This window comes from Numida meleagris, chromosome 1 (assembly GCF_002078875.1).
Source record: "Numida meleagris isolate 19003 breed g44 Domestic line chromosome 1, NumMel1.0, whole genome shotgun sequence".
NCBI classification, from domain to species: domain Eukaryota; kingdom Metazoa; phylum Chordata; class Aves; order Galliformes; family Numididae; genus Numida; species Numida meleagris.
Window position 1 is genome coordinate 26108384 of NC_034409.1, and position 25101 is coordinate 26133484.

The window sequence follows — 25101 nt, forward strand, 5'->3', positions numbered from 1 at the left end:
ATGTATTTCTTGTACAGGGACAGTAATACACTACTATGAACTTCCCTGTTTTGGAAAAACACAAAGTAAATGCCCATTAAAAATGATAAAGCATTTCAAATTGTTGCATTAAAAAAAAAACAGTAATTCAAAACAATGGGAATTATGTTTCAAATACATAACGAACATAAAATAGGAATTAATAACAGTATCAGACATATTTCCTTTCTTGGTGAGGAATTCTGTAAGGGATAGTATGACAAGCTTCTGAAGTTTTAGTATGTACTTTGTCAATTTTATAAGAACATCTGCATATACCCATTCACAGATGCATGGGTTAACAAGGACAAAAGGAATGAAGCCATCTGGATTCAATTCTGAATTTTATATCTACAGAATGGACTAAGAGCATTTGATTTTTATTTAGGCATGCAAAGTAAGGATCAACTGCCTTTAAATTCTTGCTTAAACAAAACTATTTTTTCAAGACATTATTAACATCTTTATTCCTGTGTTGCTTTTCTAGCATTACTTGCATAAACATCTAATGTGTTAAATTAAAACAGAATATCTTAGAAGATTTTTTTTAAAGAATATACAAAAGCAAATAAAAATATAAAAGATGGTTCTTCTCTTGGTTGAATTAGACATAAAGACAGTAAATCTTAATTCACAAAATGAGATAAGGTAAAACTAGTCTCACTGTAACAGCGTCATAAGTAGAGTACACAACATAAACTGAACAAGTATTTTACCAGGTAGCTGTAACGTAGTCAGGTTTAATTCTAGCTCCTTAGAGCTCCAATACAAAATAAAGATTACTATCCAGGGATGACTGACTTACTGTCTGGATTAGTATACAACACATCACTACATAACAATTGTTCTTCAAAAACAAACCATGCTCCTTGATTGTCCTGGCAAAGTTAACTCTATCATAAAAAAAGCAGAAATAAAATTAAAAAAAAGAAAAACCAAGCCTCTTATGCCTCACTGTTGCAGTGTTTCCAGCAAACACCTGAGACTTGGAATACTCCACAGGAGCTGAGATCATGCGGTATCTTCCTCTACATAGGAAGTACCAAATCTGAATACAACTATTAGGACCCATAGACAACAAGGTGCTTCAGTCTCCTTCTAAACTTGTGGTTTTGTTTTTACTTGTTGGGAAACAGGATGTAAGGGGAAATGAGGTCATTTAAAAATGGTTTTTATCACTGAAAAACATTTGAATGCTGTTCTCTGGAACAAGAAGAAAACCCATTCATACTTTTTTATGGCATTACAAATAATTGTGCGCCTTGAGGTTTAAGGGACTTTTGATAATGCTGTTTTTGTTTTTTCTTTGTATTTTTTTTTTCAAACATCCTTAAGGGAGCTTTTCAACTTCAGTATATAGTTAGACAAAAAGGTAATGTGACAGGTGAACAACTGGCTGATGGGTGTGGCTCAGAGGGTTCTAGTACATGAGGTTATATCAGCCAGGTGGCTAGTCACTAGTGGGGTTCCACAAGGTTCCATTTTACAGCTGGTTCTCTTTAACGTTTTTATCTGACATGGGCACAGGATTTGAAGATATAGTGTGTTAAGTTTGCAGACAACACTAAATTGGAAGGAGCTGCTGACTTCCACAAAGGTAGAGAGGCCTTGCAGACAGATCTTGACAAACTGGAAGGCTGGGCAATCACCAACCACTAAACGATGAAGTTTAACAGGAGCAAGTGCTGGCTTCTGCACCTGGATTTATGCACACATTGGCAGAATGAGTGGCTGGGAAGCAGCTTTGTGGAAAGGGATCTGAGGGTTCCGGCTGACAGTACATTAAATATGAGCCAGCAGTGTGGCCTGGCAGCTCAAAGGGCCAACCACACCCTGAGGTGCACCAGGCCCAGCACGGCCACCGGGCGAGGGGAGGGGTTGTCCCCTCTGCTCTGTGCTGTGTGGCCTCACCTCCTGCACTCGGTGCTGTTGGGCTGCCACAATATAAAAAGGACACAAAGCTATTAGAGGAGCACTACGAAGATAGTGAAAGGTCAAGAGGGCAAGACATATGAGCAGCTGGTGAAGAAGTCCCTTGGTTTGCTCAGCCCAGAGCAGAGGAGCTGAGGGGAGGCCTCAAGGCAGCTGCAGCTCCTCACAGGGAGCGGAGGAGCAGCACTGGGCTCTGCTCTCTGTGACAGCAACAGGGCCCAAGGGAATGGCATGGAGCTGTGTCAGGGGAGGGTTAGGGAAAGGTTCTTCAACAGAGGGTGGTCGGACACTGGACCACGCTGCCCAGGGCAGTGGTCACAGCACTGAGCTGCTTGAGTTTGGAGACAATGCTCTCAGACATAGGGTTTGAATTTTGGGTGGTCCTGTGTGGAGTCAGGCGCTGCACTCAAGGGTCACAGAATCATGGAATGGTTTGGGTTGGAAGAGACCCTTAAGATAACCTAGTTCCATCCCTCCTGCTATAGGCAGGGACACCTCCCTCTAGACCAGGTTGCGCAAAACCCTGTCTAACCTGTCTATTCCAACTCTGGCTATTTGGGGATTCTGTGGTTCAAATTTCTTTTTTTTTCAAAATTGTGCCGAAGTTTTTGCTGGAAGACTTCACTGTTTTTAATCACGATATAATACCATGTTCATCACTTCCAGATCCTCTAACAGTATTATTACAATATTCTGTCCCCTGTGCTGCTCCCTCTTCATAGAATGTTGAGTACTAGTATATGTAGCAGATTCCTTCTTTGCTATGCTTTCTATGTTTAAAAATTCTGACTTCAGACCTTTGCTGTTTTTTACCAAATTAGTTTAGTTGCTTTAGAACACTGTCCAAGCTTTTTTAATTACATTTCTGTGGTTGGAGTGCAGCCACTGTAGAAACAGGGAAGATAACAAAAATGTCCATTAAAAGTGCATTACAGGTTAAGATATTGGTTTCTCCTGTGCTGTAATTTTTGAGCAATAAGGACCTATTTTTTGTATGGACAGTTCAAAGATTATTTTGATAACTAATCTGAGGAAGAATTAATAGCTAAGAAGACTAATTGGTACACAAACATTTCCATTTCTTTAACTATACTCTCATTCAGATCAACACTAAATCAAGACCAAAATCAAGAACTTCAGTCATCCACAAAATAATAAAAAAAAAATCATTGGCTTTTTTGCCAGCACCTTAAGAGCACAACTTGCTGAAAGGCACTACCATACAAACACTTTTTTCTGAAACCGTAAGCACAAGGAAAACTGTGTTTTTAGGCTCTTGAAGCTTGACTCCAGAATTTGTTTTTTGAACTCAAAGGTGGGGCCAGGTTGATGTATGTTGGTTAGAGATGTAAAGGAACTTACATTTCTAATGTAATGTGTTTTGAGGAAAAAGAATCAATACAAAATACCTATGAAAACCAAAGCCAAGATGGTTGGTTGGTTTGCTTTACTATGAGCAAAACACTACTTGAACACCTATCTTATAAGTCTCTCAATATATTCACATCTCAAAGGCTTTCAAAAAAATTATGATAAGTTCCAAGATATTTATCATACATAATGATCACAACAATGTGATGGGTACATTTTATTATGCAACTTGTATGAAAATACTAGTATATGTTTTTCAATAGATACATATATACAAAAACATTTTTATCTTCAAAATTCTACACCGCCACTTTGTTATGCAATGAGAGCAGTGTACTAAGGACTAATTCCCATGTGAAGTGCTGAGTATTTAAACAAATTCTGAAGAAATATTTACATACGCAATGTCTTTTCATTAATAACTAGGTGAATTCAAATAAAGCCTAACAACATGTCATAGGTTACAGCTTTCTGACTTCTGATCTAAGTCCTACATAATTGGAATTTTTGCTTTAACTAAGATTAGTATAGTTCCTATATATGGTACAGTCTTAGGTTCATAACTAGTCAATATTTTCATTAATGAGAAAGAGAATAGAGACTATGGTTATTAACTTCACAGATCTCAACAAAACAGAAAGTAATGCAAGCATATCAGTGAAAACGATGAGATTTCAAATACATGGTAACTGGAGAAAATCCAGATAGAAGTTTAAAAAATATTGTTACACGAAGAAAGGCTGAAGAAGAGATGTCTTAGGTTATAGCAAGAACAGGTAAGACACCAGAGTTAAAAATTAGTACAGACAGAGAAAGCACTGGGTTGTCTGGGGAGCTTAGAAGTCCCCATCCTTGGGGGCCTTTATGAACAGGTTAGATACATTAAACAATTGAGTTCAGCCCCTGCTAAATCTCTGGTAGGATTAAGGGATGGTGAGGTCATCTCTTAGCATTATTACTATGTCATGTTGAAATGTCCTCATCAAAATATCTACATTCTATTAAGCAAGTGCTGGCAATTATATCCCCATTTGAGTTCAAGACACAAGACTGTAACAACCAAGAGACGAAGAGATGTCCATAGCAGTAACAAAAATGAAGTATGATGATACCAAATTATTTCAAAAACCTTTCAGATAAATATGTAAATGAACAGAGTAATTTCCATGGGTCACCTCCTTAAAAATTGGTGAATCTGTTGTTTTGAGAGAAAAATTTTGGGGTACTCCACACTTTCAAAACTAAACTCTGTGAGAGATCTTTCTAGTATAAAAAGTATTTCAGTTAAGTTGTAGAGCCTCTGAATACATCTTCCTCACTCATAATTCAAAGAACACGGTGTTCCTCTGTCTCTGGCTGCCTCAAACATTCACTCTTCCACATGTCATAAAGGTTTTCAGCATGCTTTACAGCTTTTACAAGCAGATTTCTGCTATCCCCTCTGGAAATTGGCAAACTATAACTTCTAGTTCTCATGTTCTCAGAAGTATATTATATCCTTAAGGATGCTGTCATTTGAAGCATTTAACTGGAACAACTGCCAGGTGTCAGACAGGTAACAGTTGCTGGACACTTATGGAGGCCTTGTCAAGACTGTCTGTAGACTGCCAGAGAAGAACTTTGAGGCTTCAAAGGAAAAAGAAAGATAAAAGGACAGGTAGCTGACAGATAGATATCTGATATCTACTAGGAAGGACTGCATAAAGTAACTTCCAAATATTTAGAGACAAAACCAAACTCCTAAAGCCTACAAGAACTTGCATAATGAAAGATGAGCTGTCTTTCGAGTTTTGCACAAGATTAGCCTGATCCCACCTTGGGAAAACTTGTACAGTGTAATAGCTACTAAAATCCTGCTAAAATCTAGGCAGTGGCAACAAAACAAGTGTTACATTCAACTTTTAAACATTAGAACATGTACTGTTGCTGACAAGAAAACAACCAGATCCTATAACCAAGTACATGACTACTTAATTAAATTGAGTTGAACTGGTGTCAACAAGGAGAAAGGATACTTGATACAATATTCTCAATTATGGATAGCATGTTTTCTACAGAGGTTTCACATCACATCAGTTTTAATGCAAGAGGATACCAAACCCAGCAAAACAGCAGTGAGCACACAGGGCAACAAAATATAAATAATTACAGTAAACAAGGTTTAGACTAGTTTAGTAGAAATCCACATGCTTATCTCAGGCTTCAAATAGAAAATACAACTTTCCCTCTGAGAAAAATATGAAGTCAAACAATGCCTTTTATAACAATCAGTTCTGACTTACCACAGAGAACCTGAGCACTTCCCTTCTACCAAAACAGAGATTTAACAATTTTAGTTTGTTGTTATTTCTTACATCCCATTCTGTGGGCTGAAGAAAAATAATTGTTTTATTGCTCATTTGTATGCGTAAAAAAGAAAAAAAGAAAGTATATACAAAGAGCTCATTGTTTAATTCTGAAAGCTGCCAGGGAAGTGAGTGCTACAACCCCTTCCCAGTGGAACAAATTCCACAAGTCCTCTGAATGTTCTTACCCACATCCACCTAACGTCTTTAATAATCTGCCAAAATCATTAAAAGGAAAGTGTTGTGTGAGGTGATGACTGAGAGAGGTGCAGCCTCTCAGACACTTAAGTCAGCGTAATGACAGGCACTGAAAAGACGTTGCCCTTGGCTTCCTATGGAAGAGGTGGTAGATGTTGAGAGAGAAAAGTTGCTGAAGTCAAGGTGTCCAGTGTGAGCTTTGTAGTCAAGCACGGTGTCGGTAGCAAGCTATGTAAGTTTTGAACGTATTTCAGTTCCACAGAGAGGCTGGAATAATCAGTCTAAAATTACAAAAGGGTAAATTGTTTGTCACGTTGCAACTGAAACTATCTTGTATTGGTGTGGTGACTTAGCCATCCAGTAACATCAGGAAGTTTCTTAGTTTGTTATCCAACAGTACAAAAATGTTTATTTTCTGAGACTATGATTTAGATGCTATTTGCTCACCAGCTTTCTTAGTGACTTCATGTAGAAGTATTTAAGTATATATAGATGACGAAGTTTCTAGAGCTCAGCCAGCAATTTCTTAACTTTTTTTTTTTTAATTTAAGAGACGAGGCAGAGCATTTGTGGTATGATAACATACACTGAGTTCTTGTAGGATTTTGTTTGCTTGTTTATTATTAAGACATTTAAAGTTCTAAAAAATATAGGATTATGTAGTTCTCAAACACTATAAGCCATTTCTGAGATTAAATGATGTATTATTTGACTCATTTTTCCCACAATTCTGTAGATAGCCTTCAGGTCACAAACATTACATCTTTAAAACCAGCTGGCTGGTCTGCACAAAATCTTCAAGTTGTACTATTTCTCCAGTATATTTACTTCCACAATATTGACTGCACTTCAGTACATGAAAGAATAACACAGTACACCTTGTGTTTGAGTGACACAAAATCTTTTATAGAACTCTAAATTTTCAGTGTAACTTTTTATGGTAGACACTTGCAATTTTTATTTACTACTCACGCTGGCCTCAAACCTTTAATGCTGTAGGGATCCTGAACTACAAATGCAATTTTGATTCAGCTACACAAAATGCTCTGCATATACTTTGGTAGAAGTAAAGAAATTAGAAGCTTCACTGCTACAAAATTCCTCAGACTGTACAAATCTGAAATTTTGTGTGTCCATGTAAACTACAGAGGCATGAAGAACATAGTGACTATGTTGTTCATTACATTTCTTTGTTTAGGTACCTGATGAATACCTTCGACCTTAATTTTTTTCTGAAGCATCTCGCATTTTTAAAGACATTTCTGTATTAACACCCTGTTTAACCTATTGAAAAATGTATTTTAAACTTCTCTTTCAGATCTAAACATTTTAAAGCTTTCTTTAGAAAATTTCTTAAACATTTTTTCACCAAATATTATTAAAATATTCCAAATATTATTAAAATTTCCTCAGAAAAATCTCATCTTGCCAGTCCTCACTCCAAGTCCGCAAGATATACTGCAGCAGTTTAAAAAGAAAAGCCCTCCTTTCCAATCCAATTTATCCAATCTGGAATTCTTAATATTTATGCCTCAACAGGCAAATGGTGACAAATCCTTAAATCCTACAGAATTTTCAACATATCTACTTCTATTCAATAAATATGTCTCTTTTCAATTTCATGTTATTATAAAAAGCTTATTATTTCTCTTAAGAAGTGAACTGTTTATTGTCATTAATTTGTACAGCCATTTAGGGAGATACTAATCCAAATACTGAAAAAGAGAAGAAAGCATATTAGATGAGTAATTAAATACAAGTTTAGCAACGTTACAACTGTCACAGAAACCATAATTGTTTTTTCTTGAACATCAGGAATCACTTTCTCTATGTATGTAACACATATATTGAAATGCTGAAGAGGCATTATTATTTCTACATAAAATAATGCCTATAGGCATTCAACAGTTTCAAGTAAGAAAGCGAGGAAGGTCCTACTGGCATGTCTACTTGTCTGACAGCTGTGGGTGCATAACCTCACTTTACTAAAAAGAGACTGAAGATACAACATTCTGGAAGCTACAATGTATTTCCAGAAGACTAGAAATGCTTTGCTTACAGAAGCACTGTTTCTCAGTGGAGGTGTTTCTGGATGTGCTTTTCTGAACTGCTCTTTTACCCCAGGCCCTCCGATAGCCACATTGAGAAAAAATGGGATGCAGTAATCTACTCTTCACTCAGATAAGATAATGAGGTATAAAAATACTTTCAAAATATACTTTTTTTTTTTAATATCTAACAACTTATTAACCACTAAGAAATTAAAGTCTACTGTGGTGTAGTCAAGAGTTGAACTGACTTAGTATTAAGACGGAAAGGAGAGGCAACAATCACAGCTGGCAGCATGGCAGGCACTCCTGTGGACTCCTGACAGCAGAGGGAAGTGCACTGGAATAACTAATTAAGCCTCTAAAGTCTGTCTTCTTTAGCTCATCACTGGAGAGACAGTGTTAAGAGAATTAATGATCTATGGTCATGAGGTACCTCTGGCATGTCAAAGTATAAGAACAAGTAAGAATTAGTTTGGATAAATCTATTATTGCCTTGAAGGCTTGCATGAGTAAAGACTTGCTTTCCTATTGATATTAGGCCTTGGTGAAATTTTATCAGATGCTGTAAATGAATCCAGGTGTCTTTATGCTTTTCCTTTAATTACTGAAGATAAAAGGCAGATGAGTACCTCTTGAAAAAAAAATAAAAATAAAATAAATTATAAGCCCCATCATTACCAACAGCACAAAACTGGTATTGTGCTCACAACTTTTCTTTTATGACATTCTGTCACTAAAAAGATGTAAACTTTGCTGTTGGTAGCATTTGTAACACCCATCTCTTTGTTGAGCACCGGAACCCCACCAGTATCCATAACACAAAATCCAATACGGATCACAGGATAATTTAGGTAATCGGACACCTAATGGAGATCTTAAGATTAACATCCTGCCAAAGAAGGCACAGATATAAGGTCAGACCTGCTTGTTCAGGGCTTTATGCATTTGGTTCTTGAAAAGACCGAAGAGTGGATACTATACAATGTCTCTGGCAACTGCCCAACTCACTGACTGACTGATCTTGTGGGGAAAAGTTCTCTTCATATCCAGTCTGCCTATCTTATTTTAAGTTATGCTCATTGTCTCTCAGCCTACCACCATGCTCCACAATAATGAACCTTGGCCCTATCTTCTTGCTAGCTTTCCCACAGATACCAATGGGTAGGTCTCCCCAAAAGCTGCCTTTTCTCCAGGCTGGTCCAGGTCAGCTCCCTCAGCATCTTCTTACAGGACAAGTGCTCCTGCTGCCAGCCATCATGTTGGCATTATTCTTAACTCACTTCAGTTTATTAATATCTTCTGTTTGCATGAGGTGACAAAACCAGGCACAGTATTCCAGATGTGGTCTAATGAGTGCTGAGCAAGGGGAGATAATTACTTTCCTCAGTCTCCTGGCTCTCTGTTGCTCTTAATACAGCCCAGGAGGCTGCTGACCTTAGCTGAGAGGGCACTCTGCTGGTTCATGATCAGTTTGCTCTCTGTCAGCATCCCCAGGTTCTGCTCCCCAGACAAGCCATTCTAGTGTTTATCACTAGTGGATCTTCCTGCCCCAGTGCAGGGCTTGCATTTCGTAAAGTTCCTCTTGGCGTGGTCCTTCAACTCATCCAGGTCCCTCTGAACTGCTATCCTACCCTTATGCAAATCTATTGTTCCCCCCAATTTGATGTCATCTGCAAAACTGAGTAGAGAGTGGTCCACCTTCCAGAGCATCATTAAAGCTGTTAACAGAGCAAGTCCCAGTATATTCTTATATCCCTGGAGAAATAAAAGACCATCATATACTACCTAGATATGGCAAGTGGAAGAACAGAGTAAAAGGCAAGAACAATTACTAATTAGAAGTGGAGATCTAGCATGAGCACAGCAAAGAAAAGTTCCTCTGAGTACTTATGTAAGTCAGATTTCAGAGGGAAGAAGGACAGCAGGAAGATACACATTGTTACCTGCAAATCTGATCTAAGTGACTACATCATGCTATTTTAAAGAGAAGAACAAGCTGTAAGCAATAAAGAGCATCTGAAAAAGAGGTAGAATGGATTAAGAAGGCAGTTTAATACCAAAACTCTCCAAAGAAGAGGCTGTTTTACCTGTACCTTTTGGATTTTAATGGAATATACATAGCAGAGAACATTAAGATATTACATTTCCGACAAGAGGAAAAAAAAAACCCACAATCTTTTGAAAAATCACTTAGAAACTTACTGGTTAACAGGACATTCCAAATTAGTTCTGCCATAACCAAGGAAATATTTTCTTGCTCATATGCTACAAACAAAAAGTTTTCAGATTTCAACATTAGCAATTTTGCTAAGATTTTGCAAGACATTTGAAAATTTATACAAAGATTTCAGATCTCAGAGAACTCCTTATTTGGAGAAAAAGATTTTAATGAACTCAAATTGAGAAATGCAGCTGTAAAAGGTCACAAGAAGTATCAAATGGACATTAGGAGTGACTGAAGGCAGAAAAAGAAATGAGGGAAAGCCAAAGATATGAAAACTAATGATTTCTTGGAATGAAATCCAGATCTCTGGAGGACCACTGGATGTCCCCTCCCTGGAAGCATTCAAGGCCAGGCTGGATGGGGCTTTCAGCAATCTGGTCTAGAGGGAGATGTTCCTGTCCATGGCAGGGCAGTTGGAACTAGATGGTCTTAAAGGTCCCTTCCAATCCAAACCATTCTATGATTCTATGATCTCATTTACATCAAAAGCAAAATTCCCTTTGACTTCATTAGGGGCAAGAATTCACTTGTGAAGTTTGCTCACAGCAGCTGTAAGTGAAATATGCAATGCATCTGACAGAATACTTGGGGAGAAAAGAGAGTAACCAAAGATGATACACATACTGAACGACATATTTCTTTCCTACACAAATGAGGTGGCATAATAAGTAAATAAGGCCAATAATTTTAATTGCCCTTCAAGTCTTCTGCGTGTAATACAACAGTAAACAAGGAGATTTGATTGAGATGTGTTAACTTGTAAATTTCTGTAAGAAACCTCAAACATCTAACCCTTACTAATACTACAGTTTTGCCAATAATAAAACCAGTTAGACAATGGAAGGAAAAAAGATTATTCCTCAGTTGGAATGTAGGCTAATTGAGAATCCTCTAAGATCCTACATTTGATTTACATTTTGAATGTAATTATTAATAAACCCAGAAGAATATATAAACAGAGGTAATAACACAATATACATTAGTCATATCTAAAAGTTAACTACGAAAAACTTAGAAAGTTGACAACCCATGTCAGATCAATTTAATGCTGAGAAAACCAAGAGAAAAACACTACCCCTTATGTGCCTACTTAACTGCTCAGAAAATATATGTTTTTTATGAATTCTTCAGTGACACCAGTGCTTAAGAAGTCCCAAACCAGTATGTTAGACTAACCAGAAGAGTAAGTTACACTAGGACATCACTTCAACTAGTTTATGCAATTGACCACCTTGTAGCTATTACACAATTATCTCAAAAACAATACAGCAGAATCCAGAAAGAACAACAAAGGTGACCTACGGCATTGTATACACATTTGCAGAAAGAAACATTAAAAATGGTAGGAGTGCTCTGAATTCATTTAATTTAGCTGCCACTAAAGTCAACACAAAGGATCAGTAGCTTAGAAATATAAATAACAGTGATATGCTAGGAATATGGAGATAGGTGAAACATGGGAAAAAAAACAAATATTCACATTTTACCCTTATTCATAGTTAAGTTCACCCAATTTAATACTGCATCTTTTATCATAATTTTATCAGTACAATTATCCCACTACTAATTTCTCCTCATGTTAAAAATGCGCAGGGCTATTGCTAAAGAGAAGTTTGAAACTTCTCATTCAGACAATATTATTTAATAGGATTAAACTATATAAGCATTTCTGAATTCTGACATACCATCTGCCAAAACCCTACAGGAAAATGTTTTAACAGATACTGATCCTTACATCACAGAAGCAAGCCAGCCATTAGTTCACAAAGATTACAAACAAACCTTTCTCCTTTTTCTTTTCTGTGTCAGAGTCTCTTCATAACTCAGGGATCATTTTGTGCTGCTTATCTACAAAACACTAATAAATTTGTTCCTAAAACGATTGGAGATAGTGTTATTGAGCTTTTTTCCCTACTAGTTTAGCCCTTACCAAGCACATAAAAATGCAGACTACTTCACTGAAATCAGAGACAGCTAAAACTTGCAGTTTCTGTTCTAAGCAAAATTCATAAGCAGACATTGACAAATGATAAGGAAAACATGCAAAACAAGTATTTGAAGAACTTCAGTCTTATAATAATGAGTCCAATTTGAAAAAAAAAAAGCTGAAAATCTAAAAGCAAAACTACATGACTGCTCTTTCTTTGTACAAAAAAAATAGCTTTGTGCAGATAAATTTGTGGAGAATACAGAAAACAACTGACAGATCTGTTGATGCTCACATGACAATTTAATTTCATTTACAGAGATAAAAATAAAAATCTAATAATAATCTTTGATTAAAAGTGGTTAATGGAAATGGATTTCTTAGATTATGAAATTGATAATGAATTGACTAGGTCTTTATGGACTTTTTGTTTTATTTTTTAACTTGGCAAGAAAATGCCACAGCGATAAATAAGGATACCCTATCTGCATTGATATTTAATCAGCTATGAATGTTAATAATACTAACTGCTAATGTAATTATACGAAATCTTTGAACTGTGAAGAAAGAATCTTACTGGAAAACTGATATATTAACAACATATTTTCTTTAAATTTCAAATAAGACTCATGCGCTATTAGCCCTTACAGGATCAGAATTTTTAGGAATCAAGTTCTGATCAGAAACACAACTTTTATGTATACTTTCCGATTCTAGTGATTGTTACTAAAATTCTCAGCCTTGACATTGGCTTGCTCCCTTATGTACCTAAAGAAATGTATTTTCTCTGTCATGAACCACAAAAAGTAGAAACTTGACTAGAAGTTAGCTCAGGGTACAGGCCTCTAAAAAGTCTTTCAAACACTCAATTACATGTTGCTCAAACATCAAAAGTCAACATGCTCAACAAAAGATTAGGAGGAAAGAACATAGAAGTTTTTAAAATAGAACTGAAAGGGAAGTGACAAAGTACTACAGATTTGAATGTCTGAGTATTTTTGGGTTGTTGAATGATCATCCAGAAGGTGCAAGTCTGAAAAGAACAAAATGTAAGAAAAGAGGCCACCGATGTGACATGCTCTGTAATACCTAATTGTTGTGAAATTTTAAAAATTGCAGTATTTCCACAGAAACTTACTAGCAACAACTAGATATCTCAGTGTTACTCAGTGAACAGAGCAAGCTAATGCTGTCTGTGCAACATCTGGAAAGCTGTACAGTGATCCAGGAAAAGCTGAGAATTTGGATTGCACTATGTGTGTTTTATATATCAAAATATACGTACAGGCTACATAAACTTTTTTTTCTATTTCTGTTGAAAATAATCTACATTAATAAGTCTTGAAAAACACTGAGCTGATTGTATGTGACAACAAGGCTGAAGGTAATACCCTTTTTACTAACATTTCCATCACATTTTTTGAGTTTTTATAAGCTAATCACCAACCTTCCTCAGCAGTGGCACCTGAAAATTTTATTGTGATGCAGCAGCAAGGGATTAAATAGTATTACACTTACATCTAGCCCTGTAACACTCATTTTGTATTCATTGAAAATGATGTTTCAGAGGTATGCTTGATGAGCACTGTTTCAAAATTTTCCGCAGGATGTAACCAAAATGATTCTTTTTCATACGGTAAGTTTCTTGAAGAGTATTTATTTTTTTCAGTGCTTATGAGCTAGGACTTGAACTGCCTTCTAAGACAAGCCTGGAGAACGGCCAGCTCTTCAGTTTGCTTTCTGCCAAATAACCAATGGCAGCATTTAGGAAGTGGACCTACACATCACACTCAGCGGGGACAAATGGGTCAAACTCACCTGTGTTGGACTGACTGCATTGTCCTATCTGACATTTCTCACGTTAGTTAAATCCTATGCTCACTATATATTTTTCTTTAAGGCCGAGGTTCACTCAATCTTAAAAGTAAGAGTGCTTAAAGATACTTAGCTGTGACAGCTGTTCCAGATCACAAAGTAAATGGACTTGGACAATTTCAGCCAGCCTCTCAGTAGAAATGGCATACATGAAAAAAACTTCATTTTTTTCAGATTTATCATAAGAATAAAAAAAGAAAATAGAGTTGGAAGGGATCTCAAGAGGCCATAGTCTCTTCATCCCTTTCACCTACCCCAAAATAGAATAATTTATACCTAAATCACTTCTGAGAGATGCTTCTCTGATTTAGTCCTAGAAGCCTACCTTACCAACGGTTCCCTAGTCTCTCTGTGCTGGTATACATATCAGCACTTAATTATCCTATAGTCAGAGAGGTTTCTTCTTTTCTTTCTGGTGGCTAGTCTACCTCTCTCTTACTGAAATGTTCATCAGTTGTTTCTTGTCCCACTCCCAACAGACAAGGCTATTCCCATCTTTTCTGCAAAAGCTTTCTGAAGACTTATTTCCCCACTCAGTTTCTCTCTTCTCAGGTATCAAACCTAATATTTTTTGTCAATCCTTAGTGTTCAGCAAGGGCCAATCTCTCTACTATACTGGCACAGCCAAAGAGCGGGGGAACAGTTTACAGCCAGAAGATGGCAGGGGTTGCCCACTGATTTCATCAACTCTTGAAGAACAAAGCTGGCTCAGCATACAAATAAATGACGTGTCCAAGAAATTGTCTTAGGAGCTTGATGCCTCATCTGCCCCCATAGCTCTTCTATGCGGCATTTGACATGGTTCCAAAGTGGAAGCCTACCTGTATGCTTTGAGTCTCATGTGGATCGGGATACACAGACTGGTTACCCTGACTGTTAGCCATGAGTTTTCTTTGATAACTCTTGTTCCTCATTTTTTTTTCTATATATCTGCCATACCATTTATGAAGTTTATTGTCCACAGTGTTCTCCCCTTGAGGTCTTATCAGAAGAATGGAAGGACAGAGATTATGTTTACATACAACATTCCTTTTAACACGCTTTCACAAGCATATACCTTTATCAGCACATATTCATTCAGTCATTAGCTACAATTTTTAGAGACTTTACTTATTACTGACTACCATTACCATCATCACCACCTCATATTTACACCAATGATTGCTTTTGCATGTAACACTTAAAGCTTATTTTTTCCCAGAACATTTCACCAAATTGCTAACAACATATGAATGCTAATCATGCATCCCACTTTTATGCAATTATAAATTCTTTTATGCAATTACAGATTTAATATTTGGATGTGAAGAGAAACACATTTGAAGAATATCTCATATCCACACGGTCTCAGCAAGAAAAAAACAAATATATTCTACCTGTAGACTGAACTGATTAGGAGATATCTGAGATATCAAAGGGCCTAGGTTAATATATCCCGCATCTTAGCATCATACTTTGGCCTATGCTTAATGTAGGCTTCTGCTTCACAGTGGAGTAGGCTGGAACATTCTCCACTTAATGAACTATATACACAGTGCAATACCTCATTCATTACTACATCTGTAGATATCTATAAAATATACACATTTTTAATTGTAATTCCAGCAATACCAGGTGGGTACAAAAGCATAACCATTTCTTTCATTATTACATGAATACAAAAGCCCATGCAGTCTCCTCTCAAGGTAATTTCACAGTTACCAGTCATCGTTTCACTACAAGTATGTGAAACCAAAAGGTCAGTCTAATGCCAACTGGCATTGTGTCAAACACTTCTCAAAACAAAGCTAGATGCAATTCCAAATGAGGGCAGTGGCGTAACAGTAGTGTAGCATACAGCTTCTATTCAAACTACATCTGAAGATATTTTACAAAAATTAAACAGTTCAATTACTACCTAAAAAGCTAAACTAAGCCAATGTTTGTTTGTTTTTTTTTCCCATAAAGACAGAAGAAAATAGAAACCTTGTATATAACTATGCCTAGAATATTTCAAACAACTCTGTTAACATCTGTAAATGAAAATAAAACCAGTTTTACAGAATAGCCACTAAAAGAATGAGAAAAATGGACAGCCTACCATGTCAGAATGAGGTTGCATGGCCTACAAAAACAAAGACTTGAAGTTCAGAGCGTGCTTGCTCTAACACACTTTAACAATAAACAGAAAGACTTAGAATGACTACATGAGCTAGATCATGTATTAGTAAACCTAAATTGGAATATATTTAGTCTGCAAATGCAAATGTGGCTTACAGTCATCAAAGGAATGAAGTTCTGCAATGGCTTTCAAATTTGAGATGAAGTATGATAATTTTAGGAGAGAAATTGAGTACACATGGCTGTACACAACATGAGTCTTATGTCCTGTCTTCTTAGAACAAAAGAACATTTTTCATGTGTGATGTCTGATAATGCCAAATTTGCAAGGAATGAAGAAAAGATGGGAAACAGGGAAGGAACAACAAAAAAATCAACCTGGTGGAAGTCCCTAATTAGTAAGAGTACTACTCTCACAACATAATACTGTATCAAAGAAACATTTCTCTTTATCCATCTCAATCATAAGCCTATGGATGTCTTTGAAAAAGGTTAGTGAGAGGTTCTGTAACATCATTAAACTGCCATTAATGGGTACAGTGGAAAAAATGAACTTAGTCTTGGTGAAAGATTAAGACTACTGGATTTGTTCAGCCTAATTTAAGAAATACTTTTAATATCATTATTTAGTTGGAGAAAACAGTCAAAAGACCTGAGAAATACTACAACTATAAGCCTAACAGAGGCTACATAGGGGTCTGCACTACATATACATATTCCCAGCACTGTTTTAAATCACAGCCTACTGTTGGATGGCAAAATTGTATTTTGCCAACTGCAGCTTGCCAGAATGTTGTGAAGACTGCCTTTGTATATGGACTTGACTAGGTATAATCATGCCTTACATCATCTTGAGATTTGCTTACTTCAGTGGGCTCTACACATGGGAATTCTCATTGAGATGAAGGCTTTCTATAAACGCCTTACAAAAAAAAAAAAAAGGTTGTATTGAAATTTTTAGTGTTAACATCTGTGTTAAGAGTTTTCTACAAATGCTAAAGACTAAATAATAGTCAGATAATAAATATTATCCAGCAAAACATTCTCGATTTTTCAGTGAATCTCTGCTTGACTTGATAGATCACTATTTAAAACCCCACTGAACTGCTAATATAAACATTACCAATTGGATACAACTGTATGTTTTTATTTGTCTGTTTACATGACATTTAAATGCAAAGACTGTTTGGACACACGTCTATAAAAATTATCTAGATACTCCAAAAAAACCTTTGGCTTATAATGTTACAGTTATTCTAAATCCAAATGGAACCACAGAAAGTGAATAAAACTGAAAACTAAGCAGTATATTTCTAAAATGGCATGCAAATGGCACTACCATCTCAGCTTTTATGTTGTACAAAGGCAAGAGTCTCTTATGAACTAAATTCAAGATTGTTATACAGCCGCATCACTGAGAAACTTCGGTGCAAACTGTACATTTTTAACAGCTGTAGCAGTGTTTAAGATGCTGCCTTTTCTTATGCATATTTTTTACATAAAATGTATAAATACCTTGCCCATCCATATGCTGAGAATTCATGACAGCAGTGCCACAAAGTTTTCAGCAATGACAGCTTCCAAAGTGTCTGTGAAACCCCACTGGAGCCTACCAACTTCTACGAGACACGCTATGGGGATCTGACACTTTTCAATTGAAGGCACTGTATCTCTGGAGTGATCTTTTTGTCAAGAGCATTGGGAATGAACTGTAAAAGTGCAACAATTGGGGTTGGAATAATGTAAAGAAGAAATAGCAACTACTGATCCAAAGTAAGACATGTAACATTTAAGAAGCTAAGGAGGAAATGATAAAGTACTGGAACATCTGTCTTGAAAGGTAAGAAAATTGATGAACTGAACCAAATGTAGAGCAAAAGTGGATTGAAAAGTAAAGTAATGCAAAATCAAAAAACATGAGAAAATAAATATTTAGGAAAATATTCAAGTGAAAAGCTATGTCCATAGGAATAGCGAAAAATACTATCAATCTGAACATCACTGTTAATTTTTCCAGTAGCACCTACATGTGATTGGCTCTGTATGAAGGCGAGTGGGAGGCACAGTCAAAAGTCAAGAGTTCAGTTGCATGATCCATAAAATCAGTAAAGATCAAACAAATACAAACAAAAAAAACAACAAAATGGTAATAAAACAAGATAATAATAATGTAATGTTTTGCTGCTCTAGCCTGTCACTTTCAGTTGCTTTCTAGTGCTAAGTAAAGGCAAAATTATTTCACTGCTTATTCTCACAATGGAGCTGCTTTCAATGGGAACATGCTCAGACAAAAGCTGTAACCTTTAAGATCCAATGTTTCTCAGCTGTTACTCTTTCCACAGAAAAATAAAAATCAATTGTTGTCGAAGTCTTTTTGTCCATTACTTTTATTCCTTGAGACTTATGAATAAAAATCTGTGAAATTAAATTAAGCAGGCATTAAAACATCACGTGATTAAGTGAAACATTTTTGATGAACAAAGATACACAGCAAAACTGCAATTGCTACTACATTCATTGGCTCAGTTACATGCTTCTCACCTATTCAGTAATGCTTATTACATCCCTTCTAATTGATGCATTTTGAGAGTTTATTTTCTTGACTTACGTAAGAAGTGTAAGTCTTATACAATGAACAAGAGAGTTGGATCATAGCAGTCTCCTAGAACAGAACAAGCCTCCAAGGTGAATGCAAAGAGATCATGAAATGGGATAATGTGATGATAACCAAAAAAAAAAGGAAAAGGAAAGACAGGGGACTAGAACATTATGAAGTTAAAGAAACAAGGGAATGAAAGGGATTAAAACTGGAATGATAGGTAACCTACTGTAAGTGGTGTGAAAGCTTAACAGTGGGGGACTGGAATAATCAGATATGGGAACGACCTGACAATGGAATGCTTTCAAACTGAAGCACCTCAAAAGTAAATGATCTTACAGCAGAATAATCACATTTGCCTCTGGGAATAAAATTTAAAGATAAAAAGTTGGAAGAAAAAAAAAGAAAGTTTGATGATTATGCAGATAGAACTGCAAAGAGAAAATGATCCAGTCAGGGCAGGAGTGGGAAAGGTAAAGGGGAAGAGTTGGGAATGACCACAAAAGACAAAGGAAAAGGTGACTAAAACCACAGATGGCTGGAACTCATTTCTTCACAGGCAGAACATGAGATCATACAATCACAGAATCCTTAAGAGTTAGAAGGGATCTTTAAAAGCCATCTAGTCCAACCCCTCTGCAACGAACAGGGACATACACAGCTAGATAGTTCAGGATGCCCAGGGCCTGATCCAGCCTCACCTTGAAAATCTCCGGGGATGGGGTATCAACCACATCTCTGGGCAACGTGTTCCAGTGCCTCACCACCCTCACTGTAAAAGACTTCTTCCTTATATCCAACCTAAATATACCCTCTGTAAGCTTGAAGCCATTTCCCCTTTTTCTGTCACCACAGACCCTGCTAAAGAGTCTGTCCCCTTCTTTCCTGTAGCTCCCCTGTAGATACTGACAGGCCACTATCAGGTCACTTTGCAGCCTTCTCTCCATTCATGCAATGTCAGGTTATATGAACTCCCATTTTAAGAAGCAACTCTTCTAAGACTTATCTTTGCTTTTCACTGTACTTTTAAAATACATTAAGAAAATAAAATCAAGTATCTCTAGAATTCTAGAATTTGCTGTTAGAATAAGATAATTTTCATAATTCAATTGAGAATTTAAGAGGTTAGCTGCACCGTTAGTTGCACAGTAGAATGGAAACAGCCTTTTTCCACAAAACCTCATCAGTAGGATTTTTTACTTCCTTAACTCCTTTGTTAGCTCCTCCCACTCCTTATTAAATGAGCTGAAGTGAGTTTTAACGGAGTGACAGTAAGACCATTGTTTCCTATTGTGAGACTACATTTTCTCTGTCTAAAATTTTCCAAGTTTTCTAATGATTAATGTTTTTTCCTTAACAGCTTTGCAGTTCCCCCATTTTTTGTCACCCCCCCCCTTTTTTTTTTGGTGAAGTGAAAAGGAATATCACCTGGATGCATTTGCCAAAACGTGAACGTGTGGACAAGAGATAACTCTACACACTCTGGTAGTACTCTGTCACCCTGGTCCATGCCAATTGCTTCAAAAATGAAGCAAAAAAATAGTGTTAAGTATTGATTTAAATGAAACTGTTCAACAGTGATTGCTGACAACTGCTATTAGAGGAAACTGGAATTTTGAACAGTCTATGTCCACAATAAGTAACATATTTCCTCAGTGAAGAAGGGAATACTTGATATCTACCTAACATTGACCTATCAGGAATTATATTTGAAGATTAATCAAAGATAAAACTTATATTTTTAATGCAACACAGAGATTAAATCTAGGATTTGAGATTCTATCAGTGATATGCTGCACACTGCATCACAGAATTGTAATTTTTAATCAGACTGGAACTGCAGTTACACCGATCACCTAAAACTTAGATTTACCTCAGTATTTGTAAGTGTTCAAGAAGTATAAGAAATAGAACATATTATATATAATTACCCAAGGCAAAAACTTGAAAGCTTTTCAAGTGTCACTGCCCTAAATACACTGACTGGGATTCACTACCCTCAATCATTTGAATGTTAAACATTTAGTTGCATTTGTATTCCTACTGTCTTTCTCTGCCAATGATCAGGAACTATTTTCTAAGTAAGCAGATTCACTCACCTATGTTAAGATATCCACCCACAGATGGAAAGTTGATTGCTGTAACTACTCTCACTAAGCTGTTTCTGAAAATCAGATGTAAAGGACCAGGCACAAATTCAAAGATTAGAAGAATTTCCCCACTTTTTAACAGCAAGCATCTACGGGATTACAGCAACAGAAATGAATTTCTTTGATAATGTGCTCACGTTTGAAGCATGCAAATACTGCCTACTGAACACGCATGTGCATTTTATCATAAAAAAAAAATCCTACAAAAAAAATAATATAAATGCACCAAAACAAGCAAGTTCCATAGTCACATATTTATGTGGTAACACTGTATTCAATACAATTCTAAGGAGCATAGTTTCCTTCTCCAGTGGTATCTCAGTACATTTACATTCTCTTCCTTCAATCCATCAAGAACTAAGCAACATGTAGACATAATTTTCAAAAGAGTCATTACAGCAAGTCCTGAAATTGCCAGTTTTGACAAATGACATATCATAGAAATGAGAGAGGAAAGCTAAAGCTTGAGTTGGAGTGTAACTCAAGTTATTTGATTTTTTTATAGACAAGAATTGCTACAATATGCAGTATTTTAGCTATAAACACAGCTATAAATGCAGCCATATCTACATAATCATATGCATAGATATCTCAGTTTATCCAGCAGAATGCCAGACAGTACACAGGATATGTAAACATCTCTGCCAAACACTTACAAAACAACTTTAATAGCAAGTGTCATTCTTTTCTGTAAAATAGCTGTTTTTAACACACATGATCTAACTCTTGTTTGCTCTTTAAAGTTTTATTGTCTTGGCATTTTATACAGGAAGAGAGCATTAGCATACTCAAGAGAACTGCTAAAAGTAAAAGGCCTCAAGCTACCCACTGCATGGTTGATAGCATAAAGCATGGGATATAAAAACTTTTGTCTGATTGCTCACTTTACTTGTTTTAGAGTAGTGTTACTCTCAAGAGCATATATTCATGTTCTTTCTACTTCAAGTTTTATTACTTCTTTTGTATTATTTAATACATCTAAAGACACTTCCAAAAGACAAATTTTTCCATTTTGAAAAAGTAATGGTTTGGAACCTGATAAAATACATTAATGTTCACAGTGTATTATTTTCAAAAGCAAGTAGAATAAATGTGCAATAAAACAATTAAATGCTTGACAATAAACTTTTCTATATGATCATAGATATATTAACATGCCAAAAAAAAAAAAAAACCAGCTCGGCAATACGTTTCCCTTAAAAAAGGTCAGATCAAAATGGATTCTCCACACATCAGAGAGTGAGTAAAAAGAGAGTTTGGTCTCAATTACTGTTACTGCTAAATAGCCCACTCCAGAAATTAAAACTAACATGAAAAACGTGAGAGAGAAAATGGAATGAAAAAAGGCAAATCCGATCAGCTACTTTAAAAACAGAGACCAGAACCGTATACACACATTAAAAATCATTCTACATTAAACTTAAATCTAAGTCTACTTAGATATCACACTGCTAATTATTATATAAATAACCTGGGAAACAATACCTCCAAGATACATGTTTTACTATTTAGTAAACAAGAAACTGCCACGTTTGACACCACTGATTAAGGCCAGGCATTTCTAAAGCTTCAGACACATTTCTGAAATCCACAATACATCAATTTTTAATACTTCCACTCTCTCAGCTCCATTAAAAAGATGGTAGGGGAAAGATTTTAGAGTAATTAATGATATAGTTAGCTGCTAAATATTAATAGGAATCGTAGTCTTGCATAAAATATAACATATAAACCTTGCCAATACAGACGCACCAGTAATTAAACTTGAATATGTAATTACACTGATTTATAAGACAGGCAAAAAGTTACACTTTACTGGCTTCTATGTAAACTGTGGGCAACAGTTAAACTTTGCATTTTACGGTTTATGTAAATGGGCAATATCTCCACTACAGTTCATAAATGGTTTAGAGACTCACAGTTAAAAATTACAGCTAATGCCAACATGCACGTTCTGACTGTACCTTATAAACCAAGCTGTGAAAACGACAACAGAGCCCACCTTCCTGTCGCATACAATGCTTGCAAGCAAGTTGAAGAGGTTTGAAAAACAAATAGAAAAGCTTGAAACCAATCCTACTACAGAGTAAATGAAGAAACATCTATTTAAATGCTTTAATAGAAATGTTTAGTTTCAAACATTCAGTTCCAGATGTTTCACTTACCCTCATTTCAAAGCACTTTTAAATAACATTGGGTCTTAGACTAAGGCATTCTTTTCTTGGAAGAACACTAACTGCACTTACATGTGAGGCTGAGGAGAGCAGCCCGGGCTGCTGTTTCCATTACTGTCAATGTGATCCAGCGAACCATTGAGATCTTCATGGACTGCCTGCAGTAAGCCACTGGATGCGTTATTTATCAGTCCCGGGTTACTAAGCAATGGTAAACTACTCTCTGCCAGTGCAGCCTAGCAAAATGAAGAATAAAAATAAAATTCTCAGTTCTCACACATACAAACCACCTTTCATGTTCATACATTTACAAATGTACACACACAAAGCAGCTCATTTTTGGCAGCTGTACAGGAAGTCAGAAAGATTTTGTACATTTTCCAGTTATTTTCAGATTCAGATTGTAACAGAATCTCCATTTCTGGTTTACTATTTCTCTTCCATAGTTTTCATTATTTTCCATTATTAACTATGCTCTGATATTCATAGCACTTTTCTAGTTTTACATCATTTTCTGACTTTGAATTATGCTTAACCCCTATGCCCTTCCACACAATGTATGGTTCCTTTATAATGCAGGCAGCTGCTATACTTTAAAAAATGACCAGAACTTAACTCAAAATAAAAAAGTCCTGACATTTGCCTCTTCTGCATAAAAATTATATATTATAATTAAACTTTAAAGTTTTTGCCATGAGCACCATGTTCCCCAACACTAGGATGTGAAATCATTTATGACAGCTTGGATAAATATTAATGCATATCCACATGCATTTGCAAAACCTTCTATCAATCTAACATTTGCAGCAAAACTGAGTGTTCCAGATTTTGCCACAGGGTGTCCTTCTTGCTTCTCCACATCAAAAGTAGCATGAATAAGAACCAGTACTTCTTGCAGTGCTAGGTAACACAACTAACTTGGAAGATAAACCCAACTATTTAGGATGACCATAACATTTACATAAACATAAATGTAAGTTACTCTATATCTCATAATATAGCAAGAAATAAAAGAAATAAGATACTTCATATTAATGTGTACAAAGAAAGAATAATTTGTGTTTTTTGGTTTTTTTTTTACCTGCAAGCTTGCATTAAGAGCTGCTCCATAGCCTAAGCTGGTGGGTATGTTTTTCACTAATGTTGGGCTTCTGAAAATAAACAATTTTTCAAAGTTTAAAATACAAGCAGACATCTTGGCTGGCTCGCTGGGTTAATGGATTGGTCTTTCAGCTCAGAAGACATGAATTTTAGAAGGAAAAATGAAATGAAGTTGTGGGTGAAGGGGCTCAACCTGGCAGAGCACAGTGATTTACTTGCATCAGAAAAGCAAGCGCTTTGTTGTAATTAGACCCACGTGGAAATCTGCTCCAAGAGCAGGGCCATGGTGATTTGTAAAGGTTCTGAACTCACTGAAAGAATTTGACAGAGATAGCTTTAAACTCTGTAGAACACCTGCCTCGACTGCGCTTGCCGTGCCATTTGGTTTTGGTTTTCTGAACTAACACTGATACGCATCTGAATGCATTACATACAGCTTCTCTAAGGTGCTGAACAAAAAGATGTTTCTCCTCACTTCCAAAAAACGGGGAGGGCACAACAACATATAAATAACAGTAAATGAACGATACAGTGGATCAGTTAGCTTCCCATCAAATCAAACACACTGTATTTGAAATGTATTGGAAATACCGTATGCTGTATCACCATAAAATTATGTTTTCAATAAAATGGAGGTCTCAGAGGACCCCAGAGGTCAGCTGGGTGGCTGTTTACAAACAGATCCATTACAGAAAGAGAATACCTTCCTGCAAAGAAAAACCTCCAGCTTTCCTCTCTGCACCTTTGGTATTCTGAGTGGTTTTATCAGAACTAATTATATACTCTAAAGGAATAAAAAGCATCCACAGAACCAGTCATACTGACATGGGATTAATTTGAAAGTAGGGCAGTAAGCATGCCAAAGGTCCTCCTGTGAAGGCTTCTCATGAATACTACCCTCATCAAGAAGATATTTTTGAGGTCAGTACTGTAGTGTATGATACCTATATTCCAAAATGACCTTGAACGACTCCCTACTTCTGTCAAAGGTTTACAGTGAAAACAAGCGTGTATGAAACTCCAACACATGGGCAAC

General features: G+C 36.2%; 1 protein-coding gene across 1 annotated transcript in view; it reads right to left on the reverse strand.

Annotated features, from left to right (window-relative positions):
* FOXP2 (forkhead box P2) overlaps positions 1-25101 on the reverse strand; it is a 356192-nt gene that overhangs the window by 7280 nt on the left and 323811 nt on the right. The window contains exons 16-17 of the mRNA XM_021384892.1: positions 24046-24115; positions 23037-23200 (exon numbers count right to left, since the gene is read on the reverse strand). Of these exons, the coding sequence (XP_021240567.1) occupies positions 23037-23200; positions 24046-24115 (234 nt within the window). The remainder of the gene's footprint in view (positions 1-23036; positions 23201-24045; positions 24116-25101) is intronic.